A 12625-nucleotide genomic window follows, 5' to 3' on the forward strand; every position below is an offset into this window, starting at 1 on the left:
GTGCAGAGTTTGTCTTGAAATGAGTTGAATGTGTCTGAATGTTTGACTGGGAGGATTGTGTTTTGTTTTTTTTTTCTTTACCAGGCGACATTAAAAGACAGAAGTAGGAAGCGGTGATCAGGTCTGCATCCTAAAGCTGATGTGGCTGAGAAACCTTGACCACTTCTCCTGGGTCTGGTTAACTGCTTTTTTTTCATCTCCTCCAATCACATCTTTAAAAGTTTATATTTGAATCAAACCTTCATGATGTAGTCATATTTTCATTTACTGTTGCAATGTAAGGATTTATAGAATCTTATGGTTACAGCTTATTTCATTATTGGAAGTACTTATTAAAGCTGTTTCACGTTTGTTTAGCATCGGCCTGACCAGCTATTGCCAACAGAGAACTAGTTGTTCTACACTTCCTGTTTATTTTTTCGTTGGATTAGTGGGGTGATCTCCCTAGAACTAGTTTTCCGAATAATATCCAGTAATCTGGATGTTATTCTTGGTCTTAAACTCAAGTGCCTCCATGTCACGTTTGTTTAGGTTCAAAGGCGTCTTGATGGGAAGAGGGGAAAAAATATTAGGGACATTTCCGTTGTTTGTGCTTTGTCGATTAAATTCAAAGTTTGGGGGTGATGTCACATTCAACCCCGACAAACCCCAAAAGAGAAATGTCTTGCTCTCATCAGCCTATTAAATATTTATAGTTCTTATTTTAACGAGTTGGGTGGCAAATTGTAACCTCTTCAGTAAATTTTTTTTAAAAATCAGACCTTGCTGATAACTTTGCTTCACAAAGGCACTTATTGAAGTATCACTGGTAAAAGTAGACCTGTCACTGTGGAACTGATCATTTACCAATTCTTTGCCATTTTATCTATTCTCTGGTCCATTAAAATTATTTCCTTTCTCACTTCTTTTGGTTTTCCTCTCACCAATTTATATTTTAAATCAATATATATGCTAATTTTCTGAACACTGTCTACTGTGAGCCCTGCTATGGACTGGTAGACAAGAAAGTGGGTAGTGAGAAGACTTGAGTCAAAGGTCATCAGGCCGGGATACGAACCTGTGACGTCGGCATCGAGGACTAAGGCCTCTATACATGGGTTGTGCGTTACCCCTGCGCCGCCACAGCACCCTGCTTTGTGGTTGTTTTAGTCAACCATAATATGTAATCTTCATCTTCACCAAATCTGCAATCCCCACAGCCTGTTCAATACTCAGAAACAACCTCAATTAAGCTGTAAGATATTATGAATAGGACCAAACTATGTACATCCTCACATTTGTGAAGCACATTACAAACATACCAAAACCATTGATCTGTGTCATGTACTCTGCTTCTCCATGACTGAAAATGTGATCTGTGCATCTGTAACCTTGGATCAATTCAACCAAACAACAGGACAGCATCTGTGAATGTTGAGAGACCAGCTCAATGCTCTGAAAATGTCTGCCGTAATTAAATCTAGCAGGCCATTTGAAATCGGGAGGGAAAGCTGAACGGCTCCAGAGTTGCTTCATCATAGTTCTGACAAATGACAAAATGTATATAAATATGTAAAATATTAATTTCTATTATGAATAAAGAGATAAAGGGACTGATGTGCAGTTTATTTTTGAACAATTGGAGAAATTAAGAGTGAGGCACATCTTCTAAGCTATTGTAATAAGAAAAAGACTTCTGTGTCATTATACCCAACATGTAGAATAACATCATTACGTGAAATTTGTAAGCTTGGAAAAGAAAAGTTCACAGGTTTCCACCTCTTTTTTTTTTTTTTTTTTTTTTTTTTTTGTAGATTGACCCATGTGTCTCAAATGACCCTTTCAAGGATCCCACCTCCAAGCATGAATCATTGTTTATTTTAAGCTTATCAGGCAGATAAGCTCTGGTGAGCAAGAAAGATCAAATGTTTCCATGTGCTCTGTTGCATTTTTTTTTCTTTCTTTTTGGAAGTCTTTGCACAAATGCTCATTCAAACAGAGCCAGTGTTTTTAACTTATTGACCTGTCTGGTGTCAGTAATTTTCCATAGAAGTGCTACATCCTGCGTGTCTTTTATTTTGATTTTTTTAGTTGTTTACTGTGCGACTGCAAATGTCTGAAGCCTTCTGATGAAACAACTAACCAGCAGTGTGTTGCAGTGATTCTTGGACTCAATCTGCAGGATGCTGGATCTTCTTGGCAGCACAGAGAAGAGAGGTTAGGAGAGAAGAGGAGAGGAGAAGAGAGGAGAGGGGATGGGGGGCGGTGAAAAGACGACACCGCCTTGCTTTGATGACGCTCGAGGTCGGGAGACATTTGAACAGCCTTCAGCCTATATGTAACCCATATACACGCCGACAAATGGTGCGCGTGAGTAGATGTAGTGCAGCTCGTGAACCTGGAGTTACGGAGATGTTTCGGTCGTCACTGTAGCGTCGCCGCTCAGCCGCAGAGCCCCGCAGTTTGGAGGACAAACCCCGCGGTATCATCTGTTGATCGGCTTGGGAGACAATTAAGCGCAAAAGCCATGAGCCGTGGTCCGACTTCCAGGTAGGTGGCCGAGAAAGGCATAAGGAGAGCGACTGTGATGGGAATGAGAGGCAGCGTCGTTAAGAAGCAGGGGTTGTTTATCTGGTGCAGGTACAAAGCTATTGGTATGCATATTGAGACTTCAGAGGCTTCAACACATCGGCTGCTATTTCCATTGGCGCCACTCTCTTTCTCTCTCTCTCTTTCTCTCTTTTTTAAATCCCCACTCGGTCATAATTGAAGGCTGCATACTTGCGCTCATCAATGGCGGATTGGTGCGTAATTCAGCTGTGAGGGTATCGCTTCTGCTGCTTGAATGCACCATTTCCAGAGGAAAAAAACCCCCAAACAAACAAAAAACAACAACCCAACAAGTGTAGCTTCTGCACTGCAGCCTCGCTTCATTCACACAGAGCTGCTGGCAGAGCGACTTCACCCTTCCACTTGTTGGTCACATAAGTCAAGATCACAGTGTCCAGAGGTGCCAGACGAGACAGCTGTTGTCTCAGAGATCCTGTATGCATGTTTAAGATTGGTAGGGAGAAATAATCCAGAACACCTAAGCCTCCTAGCTGCAGTCACTACCACAAATCTGGCTTGTTTGGCTTTAATTAGCTCCACTCATCAGATGCAAAGAGCTGGCAGCCTGCAGTGGGAGGATTCAAAAGAGACTCCACAGCATAATTATATTATGCAGGTGTGAAATGCTTTATTTTATTTCTCTCCACCAAAAAATAACATTGATTTTCACATACTTTTTTCATCATTCAATAACGTTTAATTAACATCAAACGCAGGGCCGGATTTAAGAAGATGATGGGGGCCCCTCATATATGGTTTCTTGGACCCAAACATACACAGTACAATTTGATGGTTGCAATAGTCGAACAGCTAACTTCCTGTCTGCCTTTCTGGAGGACAGAACAGAACAGAATGATGCCCAGACACAGTGATGTGCGGCCAGGGGAGGCAAGTGAAGCAGAGCCTCACCTGTCATCATGTCAAATTAGCTTATATATATATCGAATTTTATTTGCATAGCACATTTCAGCAGCAAGGCATTTCAAAGTGCTTTACATAATATCAAAAACAGAAACACCATACAACATAGAATCAAGAATCAAAACACGACATTAAGTCTAGTTCCATCAATAAATTTAGAATTGATTACGTTTGAAATACAATCCTAAACAGGTGGGTTTTTAGTCGAGATTTAAAGGAAGTCAGTGTTTCAGCTGTTTTACAGTATTCTGGAAGTTTGTTCCAAATTTGTGGTGCCTAGATGCTGAATGATCTCCTCGTTTGGTTCTGGTTCTGGGGATGCAGAGCAGACCAGAACCAGAACACAGTATATACAAAGTACTGTGTTATTTGTCACCAACTGTGTGTGTAACGTGTTTTGTGTGCTGAGGAGCGAAACAGCAGAGAACGGTTCTTTTGCCGCATGGCAGGGGGCGCTCATGATCCCAGACATCGGTTTTGTGACTCCATAACTGCAGAGTGACAGCAAGCTAGCCATACAGTAAATAAGTAAAGTACAGCGATAGATTGGTTTTCGCCTCTCTTCGGAAGTCAACTGGAATACTACATTTCTACACTTAAACTGTATTCTAAAGTAGATTTTCAATTGAAGCAGGAGATAATAACTAAAAGAAGACCAACACCGGAGCTGAAAAGTTTGCTTCGAAACAGTTTGATGATTCTCAAACGTAGTAGTATACAAGAAAAGACATGACGAGGATAGACTTGGCTTTGGATGAACGGATATTTTTGTGCAGAATTGGCAGTGCATGGATTTACTGTAATTTATAAGTATACGTAAAACGGCAATAGCATGTTTTTGTTTAGTTTTTTTAATGAATTATGCGTTTTGTGCGCTACAGTAAATAATTCAGTAAAATAGAAGCGGTAGCTAATCTATCACAAGAATCATTTATTAATAAAACATTCAGCCTAAAACATACTACTGCAACAGCCTGAATGTTCTGTTCTATGTGCAAAATTCTTGAATGTTTTTTTGGCGTTAAATCCTGAAACGTGACGCGGCATTGTTGTCAGTTGCTATGGCAACGAGTTTGCTTGTAGCTTGGCCGATACAGAACGAGAAAGTGCTTTCGGTTTATCACTTTGCTGTGGATCATAGCACAAAATTAATACCTACATTTCCAAGTTTCACTGAGTTAACGCGGCTATGGATGACATGCAAAAGAATAGTCTTTTTGCCCTCCAGCGTTGTATGCATGCGCGAAATTTCCGTACGTAAACAATAACATGCATATTTGTCTATATTTATTAATCGTAAGTCAGTGCCTCACCAGGTATGAACCTCACCGCACGTCACTATACATACATACAACCCATCACTATACATACATACAAGCCGATATATATATATATATATATATATATATATATATATATATATATATATATATATATATATATATATATATATATATATATATATATATATATATATATATATATATATATATATATATATGCTTCTTCACATCTCTGTGTTTCTCTGGCTCAAAATCCATTGATGATTATGTGAGGGAGTGATGTGTAGATGTCCATTTACAACACTTAAGCTGTTTGAAAACTTGAGTTTCAAAAGTAAATTTAAAACAACTTGCAGTGTTAATGTTTCACCTGAGTTCAGTTTTTATTTAGGTTCACATCGGAGAATGATACAGACAAGCTGTACATTTTAATTTTAAAACTTGTGACTGCTTTTGCTTTAGTAATAGTATAAAAAAAACATTGTCACTTTCTCACCTCACTAGTAACACCAGACTGGTCTTGGGCTTGGGAGGCCATTGATGGATTTATTACCAAACTAGATTTAGTTTCATGCTTCACTGACAATCGCATATATGAGCTGAAGGTGTCAGAATTTGGTCTGTGTGCTTTATGACACCTGAAAAATTCAATAAATCAACTTTTCTTCAGAAAAATGACCTTATCTTACCTTATATTACTTATGCAGCTTACATTGACAGGTGTGTTGCCATTATGCTTATTGTTTCTTCTCCAATATTGGCCTAGCATATCTTTTTGAGCAACTGCAATCACTGTGGGTAAGCTTACCATGCATACCATAATATTATACAGGTACAGGCCTCAGCAGTCTGACCCACTGCTCATGACACAAAGTGGAAAAATGTAATTTATTGAACATTCCAGACTTCCAGACCTTTTGAACTTATGGTTTATGTTAAGTGTTTCAATTATACAAATGAGCTCTATGTGTAACATAGGCTTCACTGCTTTGTCACTTTAAAGATCATTAAAGGAGCTGATGTCTGCAGCTGCAAGCTTTAAAGAAATAAGTCTTCTCTCACAACAACCTGTTGAGAAGCAAGTTCTCACACTTTAATATCATTGCACTTCTTATGTCTTAAGGAATAAGAAAAATATGCTTTGAACTGTGGCAGTCAGAACTGACAATCTGACTGAGCGATTCTGTCTCTCTCTCATCTACTGCAAGATTCCTAATAAACCTGATTGGGTGCTTTTCTACTCAACACCATTAAAACAAGGAGCTTGCACTCAACCATCACAACAAAATCTTATGCTGTGTCAATAAAATAGTAGTACTAAGATCATAGTAGTAGTAAGATCATTTAATATGTTTATAACTTTGGCATTAAATTAAAAATGTCATAAAAAGAACTTGCATGGAAATAAATAAGTAAATTCTTTTCATTTACTTATTTTTTAGAACATCACCAGTCTGGAGAGCTTTCAGGTGACAATAATAACATGATTCATTTTAACTTTCGGTACCAACAGAAACGTTTCTCAGAAGACCTGATTGGTCTGCTGGCCCAATGGGATTAAAGGATTAAAGCAAGTCACACATACAAGTTGCTCTAAAACCAAACAGCTAAAGGACCTTGTATTCAAATCTCAAGTACACAAGTAGCTGTTTACCGACCTTTCTTCTGTTTATTTGTGATTTAAAGCTAATGATTAGAAAGCAGGGAGTACTAGGTTTTTAGAATTAGGCAATAGATAAAGCAGGCCCTAATGGTTCTTTTATTTCACATTTTTAATAATAAAACACTCACTTTAACGTTCTAGTTGGAAAGATTTCCCCAAGTGAAAATGTAACAAATTGAATTTACAAGACTTCAAATAAAATAAAATACAATCTCCAAGCAAACATGGCAAAAATATATAAATAAAACTTATAAAAACACTTAACTGCTAGAAAATATGACAGAATTAATATTCACAATAAAATGAATAAAATTTCAGACTGCCCTGCTAAAATTGCTTTCATTTCTTCAAATTGTTGTTTTTACAAAAACCTTCCTTATTGGCACAAATTACCCTGGGGTAAAAAAATGAATACGTTTTTATTTTGTTGACATAAAGGACAGAGTCCAAATCAGGCACGAAAAATATGAGCTGAAAGGCAATTGCACGTTCATAAAAGCACACACATCTCAATCATGTATAAAAGAAACATTTACTAACTAAAGGGGTTCATTTGTGTGATTCATGTGACAAATTTAAATTAGGTATAAAAATTAAACTTTGTTCTATAAATATGTTTTTGTGTACAGATGTCAGTCTGAGACTGACCCTCGACTCTTATTATGGTCTATCAAATACTAAGAAATTTGGATGTTTTTTCTTATTTACGTGTCTATTCCATTTATGCCAAATCAAAAGAATTCAACTTTCTTGAAAACAAAAACATGCTTTGATAAAACCAAGAATAGCCTGCTCCATAGTTTTTAATGTTTAGTTCTATTGTTTATTAATCATTATTTGAATGTGTTAAAAGGAAACTATGTACACGTTAAGCTGGGAAAAAGTACATTTTCTGCTTAGAAAAATGGGTGAAGTTGAAATGAACACTTCCACAGTATATGTTTCCGATTTGTTTGACGGGTTTGCTTCTTTTTTTTTTTGGCAAATAACTGAAAGGTAAATCCAACGAAATATGCAGGAACCATACAAATGCGATGCAAATGCAGCTTAATTTCATGTGACCTACAGCAATCCCCACTGAAGTGTCGCGCTGTCCACAGTGCTGAAATCTGTGCGTCTGAATCTCAGGAGGGAGCCTTGCGGAGCTCCACGCCCCCCTGTGTTTGTCAGCGTTCAGCATGAGTGTCATCTCATGGGTATTTTTTTCCAAGCTGAACCTCTCCTCTGGGGCGTGTTGACTGTCACCTGAGCTGCGGAAACAGTTTCCATCTTCATATCACTTCCTCCCTGAGTTCCCCGCCTGCCTGTTTGCTCGCATTTCCTGTCATGCTTGACTTCAGTTGTAAGCCTTTTACCACCGCCTGGAAGATTTTCCTTCTTAGCTGCTTTAGGAGCCAGTCTGCTTAACAATCTCTGTTAAGTCATGCATGTTTGCTCGGGCTACGCGTCTCTTGCTTGTTAAAAGTCCCAGAAACAGAAACGGGACATGTTTTGAATCCGTCTTGTCCAACTGATCCAGTTGGTCATGTGAGTTTGCCTTTTGGGGGCACAGAGTTCATTAGGTAGCAGTATCTGTTTCAACCAGCAGCTCTGCGGTAAGCGCGTTCGGCTGGAACTGCTTTACTCATGCCATATGTGTTCTCAGTCAAATGGAGACTGCTGCCCCAGCCCTCTGACCGCTCGAACCGGGTTTCACCGGCTTACTGTGGCTTTAGCAGCATCTGTGCAGCAAATTTAGGGCATTGCTGTCTGCTTGTCTGACTTGGTGGTTTAAACCAGCAAAGCGGAGCGGCGATGTTTAGTTGTGTGGGTTTATGATGCCCTGAAAGCATCTCTGCGTGTCCGCAATGACGCCAAGCATCAGGAGTAGCGAAAGAATGGAGAGTCAAAGAGTGGAAGAGGTAGGAGAACTTCACACTGAAGTTTTTTTGTTTTGTTTTTTCCCAGGTGTTTTATGTTATTCATACGCTGGATCATAAAATCTGCAGTAGTGGGTATGCTGGGGAATGTAAGCTGTTTGTAGGAAGATGAAACAGCTGCTGGGTTTCATGCACAAATGCAAAGAACCCCAGGCACACTTTGATGAAATGTCATGTTTCTTTTTTGCAGGTGAAATTTGAAGAGAGTGAAATGATTCCAAAGTCGGGAAAATCTCCGGCGGACTCCAGGAAAACAGTCGGCATCCATGAATTTGCAGCACTCGCCAGATCTTCATTGAATGGTAAGCTAAATCTTCCAAAAGCTGTTCTTAAATGGTAAATCTAAAGATCAGCCGCCGACCTTTACACCTCCGTTGGATCCAGGCATCTCTCAGGCAGTGAGGGACCATGTGACGAAGCCCACCTCCCTGGCCCAGGGCCGGGTCGCCCACCTCATAGAGTGGAAAGGATGGCCGAAGCCTACAGGTCCTCCACCGGGCACTCACTCCCAGTTCAACTCTTACTGCCGTCTGACCGAAGGGGAGAAGGAGGCTCGGTTTGCTGCAGGTATTCACCCCTTTTCTCCTTTCTCGCCCCCGCAGAAACTTTTACAATTTAAATCCAGTTTTCACAGTTAGGATTACTGCTAGTTACAGTCACATGTGTGTTTGGATAAACAGGGGCATACTTTCCTTAACATGGTTTAACTACAGCATCATCTCGTGAGCGGCGTCCACCTGCTGTCATGAGACTAATCCCTTCAAAACTCCTCTGTCTCCACGCAAAAGGCCCCGCCCAGCCGGCGGCTACCCCGGCCACCGGTTTGTCTTGACGGCAGATGTTGCCCCTATTAGACACACTCTCAGAACACTTCGCTGCCCACCGCCGGTGCAGCAGCGCTTGTTGTTTTTGCCGTGACTCATCCTTTCTGGCGCTGGTGACATCGCTGCAGCTTGATGAGGAGATAATGTGAGGGGGAGGAAAGCAGGGAGCAGACGAAGCCCGGCGTGCATCACGCGCAGTATGAAGTCTCTTCGTCTTGATAGCCTAATTAACGCAGCAAAATGCCAAAAGGTTGCCTCGCCGTGAGCATTTCAAGCAGAAAGCCAGGAGAGCTATTGTTTTCCCTCTTACAGGCAGCTGATTGCGTCTGAGCCACTTCTGAGGTATCTGAGGGGAATTTCAAACAGAATGTATTGATATTTTTGAAGCCAGAACCATGAACTCCTCTGATTAAATCTGTAAGAGTGATAAATGTTGATCTTGCCTTTGATTGAAATAAAAATGTGTAAAGATAAACAAAAGGGTACCTTTGCTATTCCGTATTGATATCTGACTTTAAACATTTTTTTTAGACATTTTCTACCCTCTTTATTAGATCTAGGACCCACAAGTAAAAGCAACACATTACTAGGAAAAAGAAAGCAGAAATTATGGTTCAGGTTATTCTGTTTTCTTGTTCAACCACAACCTTACATGTAGACTACTTGTTTTACGGAGCAATCTGGATTGTTATAAAGTTAAAAGTAGCGTCATTTGGTTTGTGAGTGAATGAATCCTATAACTTAAATTTTATCCAATCGCACAACTTTAAACTATTTAACCAATTTCGCAAAGAGAAGTGGGTCTACATTCCTCCAAACTGATGTAAAAGACTGGTTGTCAGACATCAATAGATTTCATAATCCTCCTGGAAATGCAGGAAGCTTTAATTAGATTTGAACCCAGAGGAGTCATGACCGGATGTTCCTCGGTGGTCTTGTGCTCACAATGTCTAACTAAGCTAAACCTGTTTTCCTGCTAGGAGTGGCTGAGCAGTTTGCAATTGCCGAGGCCAAGCTTCGCGCCTGGGCGTCGCTAGATGATGATGAGGAGGACGAGGAAGACTTCAATGATGAAGAATCCCACACCAATGGACAGAGTTGCAACTTATCCACAGAGAATCCAGGTATCCATCTTCATCCTCTTCTTCCATAACCCTCGCTGTTTTCATTCATCACCGCTGACAAGGCGCTCACCTTCCGGTTTTCTTCCCCCATAATTCATTTCACCCATGTCCAGAGGTTCTGACTGTCTGCTCCTCTCTCAGGCGCCGCCGTGTCCGAACCAGTCGGTGGAGTACCATTCCAGCCTGAGACCCAAGACGTCGAGGAGCCACAGTCTGTTCGTCCCGTAGGCTCCGTCAGCAGCGGCGGCTCTTTCCAAGACAGGCCTCCGACTGATCATGACCTACAGAGCGGCTCGCCCTCTTCGCGCATGTGTCCATTCCTGGAGGAAGAGGAAGAGCGGCTGCACGGTCTGGTGGAGCAGCTGACTCCCTTGCAGGAGCAGCGTGGCGAGATATGCGTCCACAGCAAGCCGGAGTGGCGGCCCCGGAACCGGAGCAGCAGGTTCGACTCCTGCTACTCCACCTCTCACTCCGAGTCCCCCGGAGAGGAGGACGAGGAAGACGAAGAGGAGGAAGGCAGCGTGTTCCACGAGGTGCGGGTGTGGCACTGCAGCCCCAGAGGCTTCTTCTCCGACAGGGGGTCTTCCGGAGTGGCGTCTTTCGACGAAGAGGAGGAGAGGGAGGGAGAGGTGGAAGAGGTAGAGGAGGAGGAGGAGGAGAAGAAAGAGGAGAAGGAGTATTTGATGTGATGTATCGTCCATGTTTATGTCTTTCTGAGTCGATGTTGATTCCGATACGACATAGATCTAGTCCGATGACATTGTGAACCTCCTCTCATCTCCTCCTCTGGAAGCTTTTCATCAGTCACCCTTCCAGGCCTTTTACTGATCTCCTCCCACAGGTTATTGCTGCTGTAAACAGTGCACGTGTTGGAGAGTTTAATCAGGATGTAAAGCTGTTGTTCAAACTGAGTTTGGTATATTTTTGTGAAGAGTCATGTGCTGTTCATTTGTTGTTGTTTTTTCTATGGATGTTTTGTAGCGTGGTCTATTTTCCAGCTCATCCTGTGTCACATGGGTTTGATATGGAAAGCACGAGTGTCCTGCATACAGTATATAAATATGATTTTTGAAACAAGATTCACTGGTGATTCTTTCTTTTTCAGTCATAGCGAAAGCAAAATATTGGGGAATAAAAAAGGAATCAAATTCTTTGTGTTTTGCACATTTTTTTTCTTTAAATTTATTAATTCATGTACAAAAACAATTTCATGTTCTCTGAAAAATAACAATGGTAGTTGAGTTCAAAATGCACAATCCTCCTATGTACATCAGCATGTAGATTTTCCTCATCTGTGTATTTCTGTATGTACAAAGCATATACAGGCCAGTGTCATATAAAGGGAGATACTACAGACTTATTGCTTAACTAGATACGCTGAAAATTAGCTCAGATGCTCTCTACTATTAATTCCTTATACATTACCTTATAATGCAAGCATTACTGAATGTTCCATAAGTGATAGACATTTATTGCACAAACGGAGGAGAAAACAAACAAATCTGATTTGCTGCAGCTTGGGCATGGGCCAGTAACTGGTATCAAGGTAAATCAAGACTTTAAAATGTTACCAAACTGTGATCATTTCACATCTGATCATTCTCAAGATTTGAATTAGTTTTAATAAGACGTCAGAGAAAATGCAGGAATGCTTGTTTTTCTGCAGCTCTATGGTTTATCGAGCAGTGCTCCCTAAACCCCACCTGTTGCTGCACACTCGTGTTCAGCTGCTCAGGAGAAGGCTACTAAATATTTTCCTCCCTTAGGGGTGTATCGCAATAAGATAAAATGGCATTGAAAAGTCAATTTTCCCAATTCTATTCAAAAAGTATAACTTAATATCCTTTAGATACAGGAAATACAACTTTGTGTGAATTTTAACATATATCACTTACAGCTAATGAAATGATTTACATGTTACAGTTAAGACTTCTACAGAAATGTTGATTTGGCTTCCAGGACTACAGGGGAGCTTGCTGAACATTATCCAGTGAATAGACAGTCACTCACAGCCTCTGTAACAAGAAGAAGGGTGAGTCACTAAATGCCATTTCTGCTTGCTTACAGTATCCAAACGTGTTAATGGAAACAAGAGTGTAAGGAAAATGTTTGCCTGTGTGCAGTTCAGATATCAGGGAATCCTAAAGCACTTCATGCTTCCCTCTGCTGATGAGCTTTATAGAGATGCTGGTGTTTACTTTCCAACAGGACTTGGCACCTCCCCACAATGCCAAAAGTACCAGTAGCTGCCTTAGTGATCATGGTATTATTGTGCTTGATTGGCCAGCAAACAAAACCCCTT

At 40.7% G+C, this 12625-nt stretch overlaps 1 protein-coding gene across 2 annotated transcripts; it reads left to right on the forward strand.

The window, feature by feature from the left end:
- Positions 1-2026: 2026 nt before the first annotated feature.
- On the forward strand, positions 2027-11402 carry fam131a (family with sequence similarity 131 member A). Of its 2 annotated transcripts, none has more exons than XM_044133759.1 (5): positions 2027-2529; positions 8566-8677; positions 8760-8942; positions 10180-10323; positions 10465-11402. In XM_044133759.1, the coding sequence occupies exons 2-5, from the start codon at positions 8587-8589 to the stop codon at positions 11010-11012; spliced, it is 966 nt and encodes a 321-aa protein (XP_043989694.1). In that variant the 5' UTR covers positions 2027-2529; positions 8566-8586; the 3' UTR covers positions 11013-11402. The 2 variants fall into 2 exon arrangements, with proteins under 2 accessions (XP_043989694.1, XP_043989693.1); XM_044133758.1 differs by lacking the exon at positions 2027-2529 and adding an exon at positions 4662-4763.
- Positions 11403-12625: the final 1223 nt, after the last annotated feature.

The sequence above is a fragment of the Gambusia affinis genome, linkage group LG12 (genome assembly GCF_019740435.1).
Source record: "Gambusia affinis linkage group LG12, SWU_Gaff_1.0, whole genome shotgun sequence".
NCBI lineage: Eukaryota > Metazoa > Chordata > Actinopteri > Cyprinodontiformes > Poeciliidae > Gambusia > Gambusia affinis.

What these genes read in the sequence shown, in the direction of transcription:
- fam131a (XM_044133758.1), top strand. Translation starts at nt 4,704, where the DNA reads ATGACATGCAAAAGAATAGTCTTTTTGCCCTCCAGCGTTGTATGCATG. An exon ending in CGCCAGATCTTCATTGAATG is followed by an intron (nt 8,678 to 8,759) that starts GTAAGCTAAATC and finishes CGTTGGATCCAG; the next exon opens with GCATCTCTCAGGCAGTGAGG. An exon ending in CTTATCCACAGAGAATCCAG is followed by an intron (nt 10,324 to 10,464) that starts GTATCCATCTTC and finishes CTCCTCTCTCAG; the next exon opens with GCGCCGCCGTGTCCGAACCA.